General features: G+C 39.8%; 2 protein-coding genes across 3 annotated transcripts in view; both read left to right on the forward strand.

Moving 5' to 3' along the window:
• Positions 1 to 16,353, forward strand: part of LOC132707109 (GTP-binding protein REM 1) — a 28,495-nt gene extending 12,142 nt beyond the window's left edge. For both annotated transcript variants that reach the window (XM_060678800.1, XM_060678801.1), the window contains 4 exons: positions 8,163 to 8,384; positions 11,148 to 11,233; positions 15,366 to 15,552; positions 15,608 to 16,353. In XM_060678800.1, coding sequence (XP_060534783.1) covers positions 8,163 to 8,384; positions 11,148 to 11,233; positions 15,366 to 15,552; positions 15,608 to 15,873 — 761 coding nt within the window. In that variant the 3' untranslated portion in view covers positions 15,874 to 16,353. The remainder of the gene's footprint in view (positions 1 to 8,162; positions 8,385 to 11,147; positions 11,234 to 15,365; positions 15,553 to 15,607) is intronic.
• A 192-nt stretch (positions 16,354 to 16,545) lies between these two features.
• LOC132707110 (engulfment and cell motility protein 1) lies at positions 16,546 to 21,649 on the forward strand. The gene is made up of 4 exons (XM_060678802.1): positions 16,546 to 17,304; positions 17,485 to 18,100; positions 19,608 to 19,997; positions 20,990 to 21,649. The coding sequence occupies exons 1-4, from the start codon at positions 16,681 to 16,683 to the stop codon at positions 21,487 to 21,489; spliced, it is 2,130 nt and encodes a 709-aa protein (XP_060534785.1). The 5' UTR covers positions 16,546 to 16,680; the 3' UTR covers positions 21,490 to 21,649.
• Positions 21,650 to 22,401: the final 752 nt, after the last annotated feature.

The following is a 22,401-nucleotide window of genomic DNA, read 5'->3' on the forward strand; positions in this document are numbered from 1 at the left end:
TTTGGAGAAAGCAACCAGATAAAACGTAAACAAACAAACAATAATCCTGTATATTTGGGTGTTTAGGGTGTGGTACTAGAGGTAATTAACAAGAATGACAATCGCCATTCAAATATCATCTTAAAAAATAAAAAGAACGCTGCGCATACTAGAAGGAATTGTTCAATCTACAGCCTGCCCCCCCCCCCCCCAACTTCCGATCAAATTGTGTTGGGTTTGGGGGGTGGGGGGACAAAAATGCGGGAAAAACATCCGCAAAGCCCGATAATTGTTTTCGCCAATCAGTTCGATTCACGGCCTGCAGAAACAGTCATTTGGAGCCGCTATCGATCCGACAACTGTTGGACCTACGGGATAAATGGTTGAGATAAACGGGGGGTGGGGGAAGGGGGTGTTGCACCGCTTTGGAGCGGTTTTTCAAGTCGGGGGTTCTGATGTTTCCGAAACAAACGGCCGGTTTTCTGCCGACGAAGGTTAACATCCTCTGAGGGCCTTGCACAATCCCGCCTTATAAATAGATCCCCGATCGCGTGTAAACCGGGAGAAATGACATCCGTAGAATGTGGGCGCGGACGTTTTAAATTAAACCGAAAATCGCGTTCCGGACGAGAGTTTTCACGAGTTCTACGCTTTTCATTTCGCGCCCACTAATAATTTTCCGACAAACTGCCAGCAGAACCCAAACTCGAATATCAAATAACCTCCGCCAAGTAAGTCCGCGATATTTTAGCCTAATCCCGTAAACTTCCACACTTAAGGCATTCTCCAACAATTTAACGGATTTTCTCAAGAATTGTCCATCCATCCGCAAGTGCAATAAATTCTAAGCAAAGTACGGACCTGTTCGGCCATATTTCATTCTTACAGCTTGCCCGGGTCTTCCCTTAATTCGTATCAGTTAGTCACTTTTTTATATCTATGAACAGACTTTACCTTGCATTTCCCGTCGCTTATTTAAACACTTAAGTTTGACGTCAGCGCACGCCAATGGGTTGGCCGCGTCCCTAATGATTTTTTATTGGCTAAAAATGTTTATCGGTGGATTTAGAACACGCTTGCCAAATATTCGCGACATACACCAACTCATAAGTGACGTCACAACACAACAATACCACGGAATCATTCTTCTTCTTTGTTTTAAAAGAGGACGTTCAGGGCGCTCGCCCATTACCGTCATCCGTCTATGATCAGATTACGCCATGGTTGCCAAATATTCGCTTAATACTCGGAATTATTTTACACGCGTTCGAAGACTTCACAATGTACTGTGGGTACGCAAACGAGGTGAAACCTTATATAAAGTAACAAATATGACAACAACACTTTGAATCATTTTTCTTCCCATACTCATACTATAAAACTCTGAAGACGACAGGATCACCATGGAATCTGTAAATGCAAGAGTTTAGGTTAGTTTAACAATTCCCACGGGGCCGCGTGTATATTATGGTGACGTCACGAAGAGTTTTTCCAATTTTTGATGGAATAGAGTTTTAATTTGGATGGAAAAAAGGATTCACGGTTTAAAATTCGAGAGAGGGGCCTCGAAATAATGCGAGTCCCGGCCTGTGTCGAGTTTCGCGAGACAAGCGGCGTAAAACAATGGGCGGCCGAGACGACCTCCGACAACATCAAAAATACCGCGACGAAACGACGTCAAACGGCAGCGCGGAGCGGCGGGACAAAAGAAATGTACCGGAACTCGCGGCCAGCGACAACAACGCCGTTTGTCTCACACCAAACGCTGATCTACGGTAACCGAAAGACGCGGACCACAGACGATAGCGTCGCCAGCGCTGTCGCGATTGTTGCGTTCTCGATTGGACGCGATTCTGCTTATGTCACGCTGCACAGTGGTTCCATGTACATGCTAAGCCGCGATAAAAATCAGTTTTTTTGCTTATATGCTCAAATATGCAAAAATATTCGTTTCCTTTAACTGAGAGCGAATTTTTCACGGGAAACCAAAAAATATTTACGTCTGTTGTTTATTTGAATTTGTCTTAACTTATATAACTGATAAAATTAAGTCTCATTATCGATATTTATGAAACATATTTCATATACAAAGATATTTTTACGCTGTTAGATACAAATGGTGTCGATCTGACGATATTCTTTCTTAAATAACAGTACATGTACATTTTATATATTGTAATTATATGTATTAGTAACTTAATTAACAAACAATCAAAACAATAAACAAATAATAAATTAAACAAAAAAATCGAATTAAAAGAAAAGAAATAATTAAAGTTAAGCAACAACATTTTATACTATTCATCCAACAAATCTAGAACAGCATTCTGAAAACTACTTTTATTTTTTGGCTGACTTATATAACAAGGGGTTTGAAGTGAGTAACTACATTTTAAGATCCATATTACACTTTGTACGAGACATTTTTCGATTTCTTTTTGCTTTTTCTATTACATTACATTACAGGAGAAGGGGGAATATTCAGCTAGTAGCCGCGCAGTTGTTAAAGAAAACTCTTCTGTTTCTTCTGATAAAAGGCACCTTAAAATTACAGAACATCTTTCTGAAAGATTTTTGTTCCGACCTGTCTATACGAGAGATGAACGAACATATCCACCAATCACACCAATCAATATTGTTCATTTCTTTGGGATCACTAACCAATAACATGTATTCTAGGTTGCTGCTTTTTCTAGTTGCTACAAAATGCGATGAAAAGAACTCGCCCTTAACGCAGTTCTTCTAAATTAATTTGTCCTTGTATAAAGTACCGACTTAAATTTTAAGTTGGCAACTTGGCGCCTAGAATTGGAGCAGCAAGGTTTTGATCCCGGACTGGGAGCGGCATAGGTGCGGCATGGACATACTTAATTTTTTCAAATTTTTCAAATGGCGCCTTTATTAACCTTCTCCCCTGCGAGTCGCTTTAATGGAATTTCCGCCACAAAGTGACAAGACGCCAACGTACCAAATCGGACCTAGCCTCGGAGTTCTGCGAATGAACGATTATTTATTTTTAAGAACAAGTTATATTTGGATCATTGTTTCCTGAGCAAGGATGTTTCTTTTACATATTAGGAAAGAGCTTGAAATTACATTTCGGACATAATATGTAGAGGGCGCTAAAATCTCGCAATTTTAGATTGTGGCATCCTTCTTATTACACCTCTTAAAGCTCTGAGTGTTTAGTCTTTATCACAGAATACTAAATAGTCGGTTCTCATTTAAACATGTTAGAGATATGCAGGGTGTTAAACCTCAAGCTGATTTTGAAGTGTCCAGATGAAAACTAGGATTCATGTTTTTTTGGAGATGAGGAACACAATTACATTCAATTTTGGAATTTATTTTTTAAACTTTTTTTTTTCGAAAATTGTGATCGGAAAATTTTAAGACTTAACGTTTATGAGGAAGCTTGGCTTTAATTAATGTATTAGATGTTTTTGCTAGTTAAGACTTCAAGAGTTTACTAGAGCGTTTAGCTTCATTCGGAGAATACCAAATAGTCAGTCCACAAGAAAACAACTGTAGTAAAATGTCGGTCATTAGAGAGATACAGATTCTTGTTCTTGTGAAGATTTTTTTTTTGTTCTCTTACACAACAGGCAGAAGACGCCCTAAGAACTTTCGCATTAGATGTGTTAGTTTTCTTCTTTGGAAAATTATGATAGAAGAATGTTAAGGCTTCTAGGTGTTCGGTTCTAATCAGAGAATACTAAATAGTCAGTTTCCGTGTGAACAGGTTAGTTCGTCGTAAGATTAAAGCCCCGGACTTTAAATAGGACTCGTTTCCGGTATTTTCCATATCTGCTACGTCGCGACCAAAACATCGATTTTTCGAAAAACCGACACCCGATAATTTATCGGCTTCGATGCGGTGCCATTGTCCGCGATTGATTCTGCCCCACGGTAAACAAGTTACACGGTTTCGGGATCGCCGCTGCGTTCGTTTTAAATTTAGCGAGCGTTTTAATCTTGATCGGCTAATTTTAACCGAGGAACGTCCGCAAATAGCCGCGCGCGAAACCAAACTTCCGCGTGTTTCGGGACTTTGTTTTACACCATTTACCAAAACTTCTGGATTCCTCCTGTGTCGGTTTTTGCCGAGTCGAAGTTGCTAACGTTTCGCCAATCATCCTGTTGGTTTCTTCAGAGTTTGACCGAAACCGCCTCGCAGTTTACCCTGTACCTGCTTATACGAGGGCAGCGCCAAAATTCCCCGGCCTGAATGTGAAAGAAACAAAGTAGAATAACAATTTTTTATTACTTTTCAATATAATCCCCCTTAACTTCAATACACTTATTACATCTCTTAATTAGCAACTCAATCCCTTTCTAAAAATATTGTTTTGGTTTGACTGCAAAATGAGCTGAAACAGCCTCTTTAACTCAACTTCATAGTTAAGCCGCCGTCCACGTAAGTCGTTTTTCAAATATCCAAACAAATAATAGTCGCTGGGGGGCATATCCGGACTAAGAGACTAAAGACGCACGCCTCTGGTCAGTTTTCCTCGACGTTTTACACGTATGTTGCGTAATATTTACCATTGATAGTGGTATTAGTTTCTTTAAAATCTATCAAAAGAATTCCTTCACAATCCCAAAAGATCGTGGCCATCACCTTTTTTGTTGACTGACAGACTCTGAATTTTTTTGGCAGTGCTCCACCGTTACGACGCCGCTCCACTGATTCTTTTTTCGATAGAGAGTCATAATAGAGAACCATAGTTTCACCTCCCGTCACAATAGTTTCTATCACAGTTCCGACCCACAGAGTTCCAAAAAAGAAAAAACCAAAAGACGAGAACGGAGAACGGACAGACAAAAAAGATTTTTTTTTTCGACGGTGATCATCTCTGTACCATTGGACCTACCGTTACCGAGATACAATTTTTTTATACGAGCGTAGATACTTGATAGAGGGTTAATAACCGGTGGTGGTGCTGTGACAATGCATATCTGTATGCGTAGATTTTCTGTAAACACAATGGCCCAATGGTAGGTCTGATTTTCAATGGGAAGGAATATCTAAGAATGGGAGGTTATTATTAGTTTCTAATTCAATGGCAAAACGTATGTTAGGGTATATACAGTTTAAATGACTAAGAAAATCTACTAAAAATTATATAATTTCGGTTTTAGTTGAAAGGTGTCGAGGGCTTTCTTCTCAAAAGCTTAATGAAGAGCCCAAAGCTGTTCCCGACGTTTATTCAGAAATTTGACCGTTATACGACAAAGCATATTTCAATTAAGGAGGTTCCAGATGCTCGGATTTTAATATAACTGAAATAATGTTGAGAGTTTTAGGAATAAGGTATTTAGTCTTACGTCGAAACTAACCACAATATCTAAATATATAAGGTGTTCGGAAAGTCATTTCGTTTTTTCCCGTCAGAGGACTTAATTACGTTGTTTCGAAACCAACTTCACACTTAAGCCGCATAACCATTATATGTCTTGAGAGCTGATATTGCAAGGCCTGTGTGTGAAAAAGTTCTATTAATTCTACGCAGTAGTTTTTGGTTGGTGCAATTTTAAATATGGAGAGCAATAAGCAGCATTATCGTCATATTTTACTTTTTTACTTCAGAAAAGGTAAAAATGCTGTCCAAGCGAGAAAAAAATTGTCGGATGTGTATGGAGAAGGCGTGTTAACAGTACGCCAGTGCCAGAACTGGTTTGCAAAATTTCGATCCGGCAATTTTGATGTCGAACATGCACCACGGTCTGGAAGGCCGGTCGAAGCTGACAAAGATGCGATAAAGGCATTAGTTGATGCAAATCGGCGAATAACCACACGAGAGACCGGTGAGAGGTTAAATTTGTCGAATTCGACTGTTTATGGCCATTTCAAAGGCATGGGCTTAACCTCGAAGCTCGATGTGTGGGTGCCCCATGTCCTTACGGAGCGAAATTTGTATCGTCGCGTTGACGTGTGTGATTCGCTCCTCAAACGTCAAGAAAATGATCCATTTTTGAAGCGGATTATTACTGGGGACGAAAAATGGGTTGTATACAACAATGTTAAACGCAAGAGGTCATGGAGCGGAAAAGATGAACCGGCTCAAAGCGTGTCAAAAGCCAACATTCACCAAAAAAAGGTGATGCTCTTCGTTTTTTTTGAGCTTTTGCCGGACAATACAACGATTAATTCAGAAGTCTATTGTCATCAACTGGACAAATTGAATGATTCACTTAAAGAGAAGAGGCCCGAATTAATCAACAGAAAGGGTGTAGTGTTCCACCAGGATAATGCGAGACCTCACACAAGTTTGGTCACTCGCCAAAAACTTTTACAGCTTGAATGGGACGTACTGCAACATCCACCATATTCTCCAGATCTGGCGCCTTCCGACTACTATTTGTTCCAGTCCCTGCAAAATTTTTTGGATGGCAAAACCTTTACCTCAAATGAAGATGTCAAAAACCACCTGAACCAGTTTTTTGCCTGCAACGACCAAAACTTTTATGAGAGGGGAATTATGTTACTGCCAGAAAGATGGCAAAAGGTGTTGGACCAGAATGGCCAATATATAATTTAATAAAATATTTATTCATTATACGAAAACTGTCTTTCATGTTCCCCAAAAAAAAACAAAATGACTTTCCGAACAACCCAATATATGATGTCTTCTCGATAAAGGCTTGTTAATCTTTCAAGAAAACGAATGTCCAGTGGTCAAAAATCCATGGTAGATTTTCATAGAAATTTAATTTCTATACACCTTTACCATTGAATTAGAAAGTAACAATAACCTCCCATTCTTAGATATTTTTATCGATAGAAAATCAAACCTAACATTGGGTGTTTACAGAAAACCTACGCATTGTTACATTATTACCCTTTCCAAAAATCATATAAAGCTTATAAAGCCGCAAAAGCGTTTCATCACAAAATACACTTCACCACAACCTTGCGATAGTAATGAGTCCGAAAACAATCCAACACTTGCCAGTGTTGTCGCTCCTTACATCCAAAACATCACTGACCACATATCAAACGTTCATAAGAAATAATAATAATAATAATAATAGTAAAGGCGCTTTATTCGTTTTCGAAGGAGATATCTTGCAAAATATATAACTAACTATGGGGGCGGCATCCATCATAGTTGCTCTCATGCAACCCCCTAAAACGAGCGTATGACATTATTTATAAAATAAAATATAGTATATATTGATATTTGAATTTTGATTTGATAGAGAATCTGAGACAGGCATTCTGAAGACGCTGAAGACTAACCTTGTCCTTTTGAAATAGGGCAGGCCAGTAAATTACTACACAGTATAAATTTGAGGAGAGAATTAAGGAATCGGTGAGCTTTAACTTAATTGCTGTGTCCAGAATATCTTTACTACAGTAGAGGATTTCTGGACGACCTTCAAAACGCAAATTATTATTCGGCAAGTGGCCGTAAGAGAAGGTCATTTAAGTTGATTTTGGCAGCGTCCTTTATCTTTACCAAAAATTATAAGTTGCGTCTCATTTTCGTTAAGTAACAGACCATGCTTACTAGAAATGCCACTGAGGCATGTAGGTCACTGTTTATATTATTAACGGCGGTATTAATTTGAAAGTAATTAAAAGAGAGATATACTTGAGTGCCGTCTGCGTAATGATGGGAGGAACAATGCTTAATAAATTTACAGAAGTAGGAGGAGTAAACGGAAAACAGCATCGGACCTAAAATACTACCCTGCGAATATTTACATAATTGGAATAGCTGTTATTGAAGAATACTCTTTGACACCGATCAGAAAAGTAACTGAAATACACCAGCCCCCACACCAAAGTATTTTAGTTTAGCAAAGAGCAGGCGGTGGTCCAGGGTGTCAATATTAAGCAAGTATTCAGGCCTAAGTGTATCATCACAAACTTCTAAAAGAGCCGTCACAACCAGATTTACCACTTGTACAAAAATCTCTCATTATCTCATACATTATAGAGATCGGACGAAATATTTTTTTCGATGAAATTAAAATTCTTGCGCGTAATCAATTCTTCTACCAACGAAAAAACTGAGAGTCTATAGAAATCTATAAGCAACCTAACAATCTTAACCGCGGCTTAGGTCTTTACCTGTCACCAATATGGGAATCAGTCATCCGAAAAGTATTAAAGTAGCCTGGGTGAAGTTTCTTTGAACAATTAGTTTCCTAAGTTTTTTTCCCTACGTCCGCAGGGATCGTCAACAGGGGCGACTCGTTCCGGCGGCGCAGGTCCCGCAGCAACAGCCTGTGCCCCCCGTCGATGGGGGGCAACAGCCCCGTACTCGACGACCACGTGACCGAGGAAGTGTCCAACTACACCGTGGTCCTGTTGGGCTCCCAAGGCGTCGGCAAGACCGCCCTCATCAGCCAGTTCATGACGTCGGAGTGCATCAACGCGTACGAGAGACAGAAAGGTCAGAGCTTCCATTTCAATAAATAGTTAGATGGAAAAATATCGGATGAACAGTATATCCGATATTTGTTGTCATCGTACCCATAATTGACACACCAAATAGATAATTCCGTAAGAATTCTTAATTTAGGAGTATATTTCCTCTATCTATGAGTGCAACAGTTGTTTAATGAATTAATTATTTTCAAATAAAGACGACCCGCTTCCTTCAGCTTCGATGCCTTGAGCTATACAACCCTTTTAAACGCGTAGAAGTCGAGATATACTTTTCAAAGCGAAGTTTTGTATCTAAAAGTAACTAAGTTGGAGAAAAATATTTTCCAGGCAAGCATTTTTCAGTTAAAATGTGAAAGTTTGGTTCCAGATTTTCGGATTTTAATGTATTTAAAATAATGTACTCGCGATGACTGCTGATAATTTACAACCCATAGCTGTTCCCGAGGTTTGTTCATAAATTTCACCGTTGCGAGAAAAATATTTTCCAGGCAAGCATTTATCAGTTGAATTGTGAAAGTTTGGTTCCAGATTCTCGGATTTTATTATATCTAAAATAATGTACTCGCGATAACTGCTGATAATTTACAACCCATAGCTGTTCCCGACATTTGTTCATACATTTGACCGTTGCGAGGAAAATAGTTTCCAGACGAGCGTTTTTCAGTTAAGGTGTGAAAGTTTGGTTCACAGATTCTCGCGTTTTAAGGTAGGTAAAATAATGTCGAGGGTTTCAGGGATAGGGACTCTTGGTATAAAGGGATTCTAAGTCGGTTTTTCAAAACGGATGGTCTTGGAAGACGGAGCGGCGGCGGACCGGAAAAAGTCCGCGGGCGGCTGCCAGTGGCGCGATAAACGCGAGGGGCGGAGGGGGGCGATAACGTAGGCGTGTGAAGTGGACCGTAAATCTAACGTCGAGCTAAAATCGTGTCCCGTTTATTTACGTACGGCGGAAAATGCCACGGAGCTTTACAACGCGTTACAGACAATCCGTCGCGTGACGGCACGCCCCCAGCGGTGGGGAACGGGGTGGGGGGTTCATCCCGATCGCACGCGTTCACTACTGACGTCGATCTTCCGCACAAAAATCAACAAATAAGTCGCTGTACGTAGGACACCATTTCTCGAAGAGGCGCGTGACACAATTTTAAAATTCCGTACATTCTAATAGAACTTTTTAGTCCATTCGTTTTTTGTATGGGCAGGATGGGTCAAATTCCATAGAGAGACGAAAACTGATCTTACTTGAAAGCGTACATACCGTACATAAAAGGATGCGGCCAAGTCAATTTCTGCTGCGACTATTTATCTGCCGGCCTTTAAGGTTGCTTTATCGACCAACAATTTGGATTTCTTCCCCATCGCTCCACTGAGCTAAAGTTGCTTGCATTTACAGATTTTCTGCTGGAATCATTGGAAGAGGGGTATCAAGTTGCCATTACACAGACTTTTCAAAGGCATTTGATAGAGTAACTGAAATCTAGGGAAAACTTTTGAAATGGTTAACATCCTACCTTACAGAAAGAGTGCAGAAAGTGGCTTCTGGTGTTCCGCAAGGGTCATACCTGGGACCCCTACTCTTCAATGTCTATGTGAATGTTTTTATCGTGCATTTTTCCTATTATTTGGTGACGACCTGGTCTATATGAGAGTCCAAAATGCTGATCACTGTATAAAACTCCAATCCGTTTTAGATCACCTATCGCTATATTTCATGGTTTTATTTTTGTTTTGTTTTATTTTTTACAATTTTGTTATTGTAAATCTTATTTTGTATCGGGCGGTTGGCCCGTTGAAAAATAAATAAATAAATAAATTAGAGTAGGATGCTAAAAGGGCGAGGTTAAGGAAAAGGCCACGCCCAAAGGTGCTTCTGATTTGGGCGTGGCCTCTGATCGACCAGACTTTTGCTCGTAAAAAGAAATAAATTATTTTATTTGAATAGAAGTTAGAAAGAGATTTACGTGCATGTACCTCAAAGATTCGATGTCGCGATGCCTGACAATATTTCTCTGTGTTTTTAGTAATAAGAAACTTCATCTTAATTTTGTAAAATTTTCAGTCTGCAATATGGGCTATGAATAGAAATTGCTCTGTAGACTTACACTTTTTAATTTTAAATGGGACCCCTTATATGTTATTGCGCTTTTGGATTTAGTGGTAAAAACAAACGTAATTTTCATCAGATGAGAGAAAGAGGGCGGAGAAGATGGGGAATATAAAAAAAGTAAAATAAAAATGTTTACAATATTACAATAAATGTAGCAAAATCAACCAGGAACTTTTAAACAACTATTTCTCTTCATACCCATTGCGAAAACACCAAACACAAATTTAATTTTCAAAAAGTTAAAGTCCTACTAACAGAACCTAACACCAAAAAAAGAGAACTTTATGAAAGTATGGAAATCCAAAAAAACAAAAAATCAATTAATTACAAAACCGATTCTAAAGGCCTTAACAAAATATATCATTCAATTGTAAACTAACAAAATTAAATTATCAAATTATATCCATACAACTTTTGTATTTCTTTATAGCTATTAGAGGTTTTGAGGAAAGTATGTGGACCACCTGATGACCATATGATTTTATATAAATATTATCTGTTTTTTGCTATATTAATAGTTCCCCTTTATCAAATTTTCTTGAAATTCAACGCCCAAAGGGGCGTGGCCTATTACGTAACTCTAAGTAGCAATTAAATAGTGTCCCCTGTACACTTGGAACTAATATATCGACGTCACACGAGTGTTTATCTTCCCCGCAGATCTCCTGATCAAGACGCAGACGGTGTCGATCATGCTCAACGGCGAGGAATCCGAACTGACCTTCCAGAACATGACCACTTCGAAGGTAAGCGATTTAATTTGTCGCGAGCGTCCCTTTGCCTCGAGTGCACGTGACAGGTTCGTCCCTTCGTTTAAACGCCGAATACGGAGACGACTTCAGACGCGCTCAAGCCGGCAAATTGATTGAATTGGGGTTTTAAATTGAAGCCGATATCGCGCGACGTCGGGTTCGTTTAGCTCGACACACGGCGGTTATTCACTTACGTACAGGGTGAGCACTTTGTAAAGGCCCTGAGGAACTACTGATTTTAGAAAAAAAGGTTTTTACAAAAGTTTTATGGTTTAAATTAAATTTTAAAATTATTTATGTTTTATATATACAGGATGTTCGATAAGTGCTGAACCGACATTGAATGATGGATTGACATTGATATTTTTCGCATCGCTGTCAAAATATATAAAATATTTTAGTTTTAATAGTAAATAGTAATTAATAGTAAAAAACTCCCTTTTTTAAAGGCCATAATAATATTAATATGAAACTTACTTTCTACCCTAGCAGGCTGTGGTATGGTCTGTTCATAGATATAAGAAAGTGACCAATTGCTTTTGAATGGGATTATCCAAGGGTGGTCATTAACATACAATGCAACAAGATTATTACCTACCTGAATTTAAATTCAGGTAAAATTGTGGTCCGTAATAGAAAATAATTTTATACCTACCTGTGTTTAATATTCTTTGGTTTGGCATACTACTTAGTTTAGGTTTATTAGTAAGCATTCTTATCTTATGCGAGTCTAGTATATCTCAGGAGATGCTTCCGCCCAAATGTAGAAAACACTATTCTATTGAGACTAGGGAAGTTATAAACGATGTTTATTTGACTCTCATTAAACGTGGTGCCAGCAAGCAAGCATCTTTAGAAGAAACGGTCACATTGACGACTGTATGGTGTTAAATGTGGCAGAACTACCTTATGGAAGTGTATTCAACACATGGGTTTTAGATTTAAAAAATTGAGAAAAAACAAGTTTTAATGGAATTTTTTAGAATTCAGAAATGGCCACTGGAATATCTCAAAAAAATAGGATTTACAGAGAACAACAAAGGCCAATTATTTACTTGGATGAAACCTGGTTCAACACTTATGATACCCCGGAACATGGTTGGGTTGACTCAACTGATAAGTGTAAAACAAACGCGCCATCAAAAAGAGGTAAAAGAATAACTATTTTGCACGCTGGCTCTAACGATGGTTGGATTCCAAATGGACTTTCTCTGTCTGCGAAAAATATTAAAGATACTTCTCTAGATTACCATAAAGACGACACCGCCGCTGATTTATTTGAAAGTTGGTTTAAAAACAAACTAGTTCCAAACATTCCTCCTAATAGCGTCATTCTAATGGACAATGCAAGTTATCACAGTAGACCGTTGACTAAAACCCCTTTCTCTTGTGACACAAAAGCAACAATCCAAAACTGCATGAATAATAACGACATTTATTTTCACGAAGAAGCAATTAATTGAGGTTCTACAAAGCTTGAACCTACAAAAGGAATTCTGTGATAATTATGCAAAAAATCTAGGGCATACAGTTTTAAGGCTGTATATTTAATCCCATTGAACATGTTTGGCACCAACTGAAATCTGCCATTCATCTTAACAATGTTTTTCCTCGTGTTATTTCTTACTTAACTTATAGAAACCGAAAATTTCAACATCCCTCCACAAAGTTGGGCAAATTCTGTTAAACAAATAGAAAAAGCAGAATAATCGTATATCCATGTTGCAAATAATATAGAACAAGTAATAATTAGAACAGGCGATGATAGCGATAGTGATACTGATATATTATGTGAATAATTTTAAGTAATTTAAGTAGGTAATAAAAAAAATTGTAATTTTATTTTAGATTTAAACATAAATACATACATAAATAAATAAATATTGTTTTGTATCTTTCCTAACAAAACCACAAATAATTAAATTCTAAACAAAGTACGGACCTGTTCGGCCATATTTCATTCTGACAGCTTGCCCGGGTCTTTCCTTAATTCGTATCAGTTAGTCACTTTCTTATATCTATGAACAGACTTGACAGACCAAATAAGTGTTTATATTTGCTTTAAGTGAAGTTATAATTTTTAGTCAGAGTTTGGCAGATATGATTTTAATCAAGCAATATTATTACTACTCAAGTTAAAAATGTATACGGGGCAAGAAAAAACAGATATGCTTCTCAAAGAGTATCAAAGAAAGTTTCCCGTAAGGCAGATTCCAGAGAAGAAGGTATTTCGAAAAATTTATGCAGATCGTTAGAACAAAGTCTTCTAAAAATGTGTTTAAAAGTATTACTGCCAGAAGTGGAAGACCATAATTACTAAGAACATAATTTTGCATAAAAAATATATAATCTCAATGTCTGTCTAAACAACACAAAAATCGAATAAGTAGTTTTTTCTAAAGTTACCTTTATTTTTGTCAAACATTCTATTATATCAAAATATACAAGGTGTTCCGTTGAAAATTTTAAAACTAACGCCGGTTCAGCACTTAGAGGACAACCTGTATATATAAAAAACTATCAATTTTAAAATTTAATGTAAACCATAAAACTTTTGCATAAACTTTTTTTTTCTAAAATCAGTGGTTTCTGAGACAAGGTACAGGCCTCTAATAAAGTGGCCACCCTGTACGTGTTCCGGTATGTATCTCGCGACACAAGCGGGACGTATCAAGGCCACGCGCGATACGAACCAGACCGGCGTTGTTTACCGCCGAAATATAAAAAAAAAACGCGTTTTACCGGACGTAAATCAAACGGTCCGTTTTATTTCGGACGGATGATCGCTTTGCCGAGGGAAAACCCGATCTTTATCTGACGAGATGTTCGCGTCTGTGGTCCGTGGTTTGCTTGTGAGATCGGAAACAAAATGCCATTGCTTCCATGATAGTTCTTAATCGAAAATTAATTATATATATATAGTCGGTACGATTTGCTATGGCATAGTCGGTCATAAAACTAAGGGAGAAGGTGCTACAGTATTTTACCTGCTGGCACTCGTATACTAAGAATGGCAAAACTCACCCATTTATAGTCTGTCTCAATCTTCGTTGTTCTGTGCTGGTCTTTGCAAACAACAGAAATTATATATTATGACATGACAATTGTTTCGACAACACCGTGTCTTTATCAAATGTGATTTGATAAAGACACGGTGTTGTCGAAACAATTGTAATGTCATAGTTCTTATTTATTTTTTCTACATAATGGTGTTGGGATACTGTCATTAACTTCCTACATTTCTACTTTAAACATCATCTTAAGAATGCCTGGTTTAATAAACAAATTTTGGTCCATTTTTTTTATAATTCTTGCCATAATCCTTGCCTCACTCCAAGTTTTACAAAATCTCAGCAACACCAAGTCCATAACTCTTTTTCTCTCTATCTTATAACAATCGTAATTTTCTTGTGTTCGGCTATATGTTTTCCGTATAACTTTTTTATTTATTCTATAATCTCTTCTGACCACCAGGCTGTTTGTTTTCTATTGTTAGTCTCTCTTCCACAGATTTCTTTGGCAGTGTATTAGTAGTGGTAGTATATTTCCTCTTTTTTGTTATCAAATTTTTCATTTAATACTATTTTATATCTTCCTGCGATTTCTCTGTTTCCTAATTTGTAAGTATTTATCGTATTCTGTACTTATGATTTTTCTCAGGACATAATCCACTGGAGATTTCTCATTTCTGATTTTCACTTTTCTAGTAAATTTGTGTATCTCTATTCGCGCCATTTTCACCACGTGGTCCAATTACAGTACTAAGTTTCTTGTCTATCTTCTGAACTCTGCTATTGAAGTCTCCCAGAACTAATATCAATTTGGTACAAACGGGACGTATTACGTCACGCGTCGGTGCGTCTTGTTTCCGTGATGCGCACGTCCCCGTCCGAACGTAAACACTAAGCGGCTCGCGCAAACACCGCGTTGTAAACAAACGTATAAAACGCTTCGAAAAAAAACATTTGGCAATTCGCGAAAGTGGGACATATTTACGCGGCCCGGTGCTTTTTTAACGACCCGGTTACACGCGAAAATAGATTTTTCCGAGTCTTTTTTTTTCTCGCGCGTTTCGTCGAAAAAATCGAGGGTTTTGGGTCGCAAATGTTTCGTCTCGTCGCCGCAGGAGGTCGACCGTAGCAACCCGCCGGACGCATTCGTCGTACTCTATTCCGTGGTCGACAAAGCGAGTTTCCTCAAGGCGGAAGCGGAACTGAACCGGCTTCAAGACTTCGACCTGCTTCGCTCGCGACCCATCATTTTGGCTGCCAACAAAATAGATTTGGCGCGGAGCAGGACCGTGTCGACCCAAGGTAAGCCGTTGTGGTTCGTGGTCTTCTTCTTTTCTCAGACGCGGCCGTTTTTCAGACGGCAAGTGTTTGGCATGCACGTTCAGGGCGAAGTTCGTCGAAATATCGGTCGGGATCAACCACAACGTCGACGAGCTGCTCGTCGGTATACTGACGCAGATCCGGCTCAAGGTATTAAACTACGACGACGACGGCCGCCAGCAACAGTGGTACAAGAGCAGGGGCGTGGTCAAGGCGAGCATGAAGGCGCGGCAGATGTTTACGTGGCTGTTCGGCAAGGAGGACTCGAAGTTCAAGAACTGCGAGAACTTGCACATCCTATAGCACAGCTGACCGACCGGCGACCAATCGACAACCAAAAGCAATCACAGCGGGCCAAAACGTCACTTGTTGGCGCGGAAATCAAAATGACGGGATCGAGGTTTTGTTTCAGAAATCTTGTATATTATTCGTAGGGAAATCATATATATTTATACATATATACATATACAGTTAGGTTTACGATATCTTTACAATTGTCCTTCCACTATATACTTGAGTCTCCTTTATATATATCTTTTTATATAAATATTAAATATATACTTGAAATTTTACCGGGTAGGATAGTTTTTAGTGTTTTTACCGTTCGATACGACCAAAAAAAAAATCGTTAGTTTATGTAAATGTCATTTCTGGAGTATTTTTTAGGTGTTTACAGGGTGCCTCGAGTTTAAAGGCCTTTTGTTCTCTTAGAATTAATAATCCCTTACTGTTTGTTAAATATAAGTTACTTTTTGTACAATGTTTCTTCCTATACTTTTGACAATAATGAATGGTATGTATGTTATATGTTACAATTACGTATTTATAAGAAAACCACGTGTTTTATTGCGTCTAACCCCTAAACGTCGTCGCATCCAAGCAGGCGCTGACGTCAGGTAGCTGCAGACTGCAAAGACGTTGCTAACGTCGGTTTTGTGGTCTGTTATCGACCGATTAAAATTTGACAGACGACTCTGTATGACGTTTAACGTTTGCTGTGGCGAGTGTTTATACGATGTTTTTCGAGGTTTGAATCGACGATAATGCCTTAAAGAAGGCGGTTACTCTCGGAACCCCTGACGGCGCATAAGCGTCCATCCGCCCGTCAAAATGCCGACGATCAAAGACTCGTATATCGTGAAGATCGCAGTGGAGATGACCGACCAGGTTCCCCAACTGATCGAGTTTAATCAGAAGCAGCCGCTGGCTGGCATCATCCAAGAACTGTGCCACGGCTGGACGCTTACCGAACCCGAGCAGTACGCCCTCCAGTTTAACGAGTCGAACAACACGAACTACATCACCGAAAAGAACCGGAATGAAATCAAGAATGGATCGGTGTTGAGGTTAAATTTTTCAGCCTCGAAGACCGCGCAGGACATCCTCCACAAACTGAACACGGGTAGCGTCGAGGAAAAAGCGTGGGCCATGGAGAAACTGTCGGAACTGAGCGCCGACATGACCTTCGCCTTGGAGTTTATCAACAAACAGGGCTTGGCGCTGATTATCAAGCAGATCGAGGGCGGCAAGTGCAAAGGCACGTTTCTCGCGCACACCCTCCTGTCTTTCGTCGAACTCATGGAGCCCGGCATCGTGTCCTGGGACATTTTAACGTCGGAATTCATTGCGCGTGTCGCTACACTCGTCAATTCGCAGCATGACGCTCAGGTGTCCCAAGCTGCCCTCTCGATACTGGAGAACGTCATCTTGAACAGCACGGAAGGCTACAGTCAGGTAAATTCAGTTAGTTGTGCCACGCTAACAACAATTTAATAAAATAAAATTTAAAAAAAGGAGAATATAAGTTTAATAAATCTTTCGTCAAATCAACTAAAATTATGAAATGCCTATTCAAAAATGATTGCTGGAAAGTACTCACATGAAGAGGTCACGGACCACGGATGTTTTTCACAGGTCGAAAAGGACGTGACTATCCAAAGCCTGCTGCCTCATTTGCAGAGCACTTCCGTTGTGCAGCAAAACGCCGTGGCCCTAATAAACGCGCTGCTACTCAAAGCGGACCATGCCAAACGCAAAACCCTGGTGCAGATCATAACATCGAAACCGGTTAGGTCGATAATCCAGACCAGTATTCTGCACACGGGCAGCTCGAGCGGCGCGGAAATGGCGCACCAGCTATACGTGCTTCAGACCCTGATGCTGGGCCTCCTCGAGCCGCGTATGCTCGCTAAAATGGACCCGCAGGATCAGGATGGACACGAAAAAATCAAAGAGCTGCGGAAGATCGCATTTGACAGCGAGGGCGCCAGCCAGATCCGCGGCCCGGCCGGTTTCACGCGCGACTACAAGAAGCTCGGCTTCAAGAACGACATCAACCCCGCGTTGGACTTCACGGAGACGCCGCCCGGCCTGTTGGCGCTCGATTGCATGGTGTATTTCGCGAGGAACCATTCCGAGAACTACACCAAGCTGGTGCTCGAGAACAGTTGTCGGGCGGACGAGCACGAGTGCCCGTTCGGCAAGGCCAGCGTCGAATTGGTCAAGATCCTCTGCGAGATATTGAAAATAGGTAAGTCGGAACATAACCTCAATGTTTTCCTTTTCTTATTTTATGTGGTCTGTGATTTGGTTGTTTGTCAATGATTTGCCGTGGAAAAAAATTATTTCAATTAAAATTACCCGCTTAAACTGCACCCAGAGCGTTTTAAATATGACGTCAGACGAAAACGTCTTGTCAGGTCACGATGGAGTAAATATCGCCAACGTGGGATTCGCTAAAGTTATTATTATATACGTTATTTTATGCAAGTTATGTGGGCGGTTGTCCGGAAGTTTATAGAAATAAGAAGAAATAGAAGTTAGGTTATGTGGCTTCGCTTGATTGTCATTGCTTATAGGATCCGTGCTTTTCAAATTTTAATATCTGTTTTCGGTCAAATTGTTATTGTGTTGGATCTTAGTGAACACTTGGTGCCTTTTTGATGATATAAGTGTCCTGCGGTTGCGCTGTTTTCCCCATATACGCCGGTAATCAGGCGGATGGTCCAGGAGGTGCGTGGTGAAAGCGAGAGGAGACGCGTTTTTTATAGTATCGGATAAAAAAAAATAAAAGAAAAATTGTCGACCGGTGTCAGTAAAAATATGTTAACAAACCTAGAGGATGATGGAATAGTTCAGACCCTTTCTTTACAAAGGCATCCTTATAGCAATATTATACTGGCTTTGAATATGGCATAGATCATTTGTTAATATTTGAACGCATAAAGGAATATGTTCCCAATGCGAGTATGCTTTAATTATTAATTAACAAATGTGTGAGCTGAAGAAAAGCCAAATATACAATGAAATTAAAATTACAATGCCTGTTTTTCACATTCGATCCGTTTCACAGCACACACAACTACCGAATACTCCCATCTGTTTTAATGATAAGTAGAAGTAAAAAACAAAACTATTGTTTTACTGAAAAAAAGAACTTTATTTTGATGCATTGGTAACATTTTATAAATTTGCACACAAAACACTAATCTGTCTGGAGATGCAGCTACTTAAGGCCCCTTTTAAATTCAAAACAAACTCTTAAAAGCTTTCATTAGCTCCTTAGTGTAAAAGCTATGGGAAAAAACTTATAACTGATTGAATTGTTTAAACTATCCATGTCTAAAATAAATGGGTTTTGATCATCAGTTTTTTAATGTTGATTTTCACAAATATTACACACAAAAAATGGCACTCTGCAAATATCACTTCAAAACTCACCACACAAATTATTTTCTAAATGGCCTACTACAATTGTTTGCCCTAGACGTGGTTTGGATTACCTAACAATGCCTCGTGACGTCAGAGTAGATCTATTAAGAAACATTTCTAGCCAATACAAAAATTAAGTATGAAACCTATTATAGTAATTTGGTTAAAAGCGGTATAAATATGTTTGACGGTACTGCGCCTACGTCGAAAACTTGAACCGTTATCTCGATCGCGATCTCGCTGAAAAAGAAAACGAAAAGAAGACTGCTCTCGTTCGTACATAAGCTCAATTCTCCTCTTCTTCTTTTCGCCTTTCTGCGCTTCAGGCGAGATGCCGTCGGAACAGTGCGCCATGTACCAGCCGATCTTCTTCACGCACGATCACCCGTTCGAGGAGTGCTACTGCATCTGCGTCGTGCTGCTGAACAAAACGTGGAAGGAGATGCGCGCGACAGCCGAGGATTTCGGCAAGGTCGCGTGCGTCGTCCGCGAGCAGATCACGCGCGCGCTAGAGGTGTCCCCCGCCACCCTGGACCAGTTCCGGGCGAAGCTCCAGACCCTGACGTATTCGGAGATCACACAATTGTGGCAGCTGGAGAGAAACACGCGTGAGGAGTGGGAGAGCCACGCCCGGCCCGTCGTCGAGCTGCGCGAGATGATCACGCCCGAGATCATGGGCCTGGTGCGGCAACAGCGTCTCAATTTCTTGATGGAAGGTTAGTTTTTGTCCAGATTTTTTTTTCGAACATGTATAGTGACAGGGACTGTGTCTCTGAAGGTGCACTGCATTCTGGAGACGTCAACCATTAACACTTGAACGTTACGAGAAACTGTGGACTCTAGATTGAATTGAATTTTAACAAAAATGTCGGATAAAGTCAAAAAAATACATTAGAATACTAAAATACAAACTTTAAAAACAGATATGTACAAACACAAAGTATATCACACTGAGAGATCGGCATTACTACAATGAAAGTATTCTTGGATTGAATAGAAATCGTTCTTATCCAAAATGAGCTTGACTTGTTGACATTATCTGATACTTTTGTTAAAAGTCAATGGAAATAAACATTATTATTATTAAAATGTTGGCAAAAAAGTACCGGTTTTAATATGTTTTTGTTCCCACTTGGGTGATATTTGAAAAAACTCGGTTGTCAAAAAAAATTAATAGTTCATTACATTAAATGCCATTTGCCATTAGACAAGTAAAGAAAAATTTCATTTACAATTTTTCCCATGGTCAGGTGATCCGGTAAATAGCATTTATGATACCCAGGCACAATTTTCAAAAATTAAATAAAAATTTAAAAAAAAACTCGTTTCCGCTCAAACCGGAAGTGCAACCATTGACTACATACTGTCAAAAAATTGGACATTCAGCCTATATTAACCCTTCCAAATTCCAAATCGCTATCTCAAGCCGTTTAAAACTTATAGAGTGTTCCCACTTTCTTGTGTCACCCAATATGTGTTCTTACTGTCGTGTCGACTACTGTATAATTGTTAATATTATGGAAAATCAATTTTTGTCATACTAGGGGTGGGCCTTTATCTATCCATTTCATTCCGTTTTATTTTGTTTATGTGAATCTTATTAATCTTATTTTATATTGGGCGGTGATAAATAAATAAATAAATTCGGCATCGCTCGTTAAATTGCGGCGCGTCATTTCGATATAACACCCCGGGTCTCGCGTCGCAGGCACGCGGTTCACCAAGTATTCGGCACGCGGGCAACGTATCAAGGACAAGTTCTGGTTCATGCGCCTCGCGCCCAACTGCAAGGTGCTCCACTACGGGGACTGCGACGAAAAGTCCGCTCCCTCTACCGACGAACTGCCGTGCAAGTTGCAAGTGAGCGACGTGCGCGCCCTCTTGATAGGACGCGATTGCCCGCACATGCGCGGCAAGAAGGCGTCGCACACGCAACTCGCCTTTTCGCTCGCCCTCGAAGGCACGGACCTCCAATCATTGGATTGCGTCGCTCCCGACGAACTGACGCTGGCCTACTGGACGGACGGCATCAACGCGCTGCTCGGTCAGCGCATGACCAGCAAGGAGACGGAGAAGGACCTGGACATGCTGCTCGGCATGGAGATTAAGTTGAGGCTGCTCGACGCGGAAGGGGTGAGCATACCGCAAGAGCCGCCCCCGATACCGCCCGACCCGCCAGACTACCATTTTTGTTACGACCTCAAGTAGATTTGTCGCGACGGACCCAGATCTGATTTTTTTTTAATGAAATATGTGTATCGTGCATGTCCTTTTTATATACATTATATATACTCGGATTTATATCGACGTAGCGGTAGCTGGAATTTTGTAACCTAACCAAAGTTCGCCAATAAAAGTGTCTAAGAATCGAGCGGTGCTTGTTTGTTAAAAACCTCAAACTTTTCTTTTAAAAGGCCCGGCAGGCAATGACGTCACGCACAATCCGGTCGCGAGAGCGAAACAGACCTAAGCGTTATCTGTGGTATTTGTGATCATGCATGTATAAATTTTATACCTGATTTAAGCCAAAATTTTGTAATCTAACTAAAGTATTCCAGTAAGAAATATTAAACAACCGGGTAGCGTTTTATCTCTCTTTTAAATTGCCCGGCAGACAATGACGTCACGCACGATCCGGTCGCGCGAGCGAAACAGACCTAATCGTTATCCTTGGTGTTTGCGGTTTGGCACTATATTCCTGGCATTTCGTATAAATTGAAGCCAACATTTCATAGTCTAACCAAAGTCTTCGAGTAAAAAGTACTCTTAAACAAACGGGTGGCGTTCTTTCGCAATAATAATTGGTATTCCTGGACATTTCGTATAAATTTAAACCTAGATTGAAGCCAAAATTTCGTAATCTCACGAAAGTGTTCGAAAAAAAAGTATTAAACAACCGGGTGGCGGGTAGACTACTTTGGTCATTCATTTGGAGATTCGGAAAATCTTTATATATTCTTCCCTTGCTCTGCCCGATTTCTTTCCATTTTAATTTCCAAGATTTCCAAATAATATGCTTAACATAGGGATAAAATTCTTTTAACATAACTAATAGTAAAAAGTATTAAACCAGCGGGTGGCGTTTTTTCCTCTCATTTCAAAGGCCCGGCAGGGGATGAT

This window comes from Cylas formicarius, unplaced genomic scaffold (genome assembly GCF_029955315.1).
Source record: "Cylas formicarius isolate icCylForm1 unplaced genomic scaffold, icCylForm1.1 PGA_scaffold_9__14_contigs__length_23061073, whole genome shotgun sequence".
NCBI lineage: Eukaryota > Metazoa > Arthropoda > Insecta > Coleoptera > Brentidae > Cylas > Cylas formicarius.

Bases quoted from the DNA above. Each gene is read 5' to 3' on its own strand.
- LOC132707110 (XM_060678802.1), top strand. From the start codon at position 16,681: ATGCCGACGATCAAAGACTCGTATATCGTGAAGATCGCAGTGGAGATG. The intron at 17,305-17,484 runs GTAAATTCAGTT...TGTTTTTCACAG, and splicing joins GCACGGAAGGCTACAGTCAG to GTCGAAAAGGACGTGACTAT. The intron at 18,101-19,607 runs GTAAGTCGGAAC...TCTGCGCTTCAG, and splicing joins CTGCGAGATATTGAAAATAG to GCGAGATGCCGTCGGAACAG.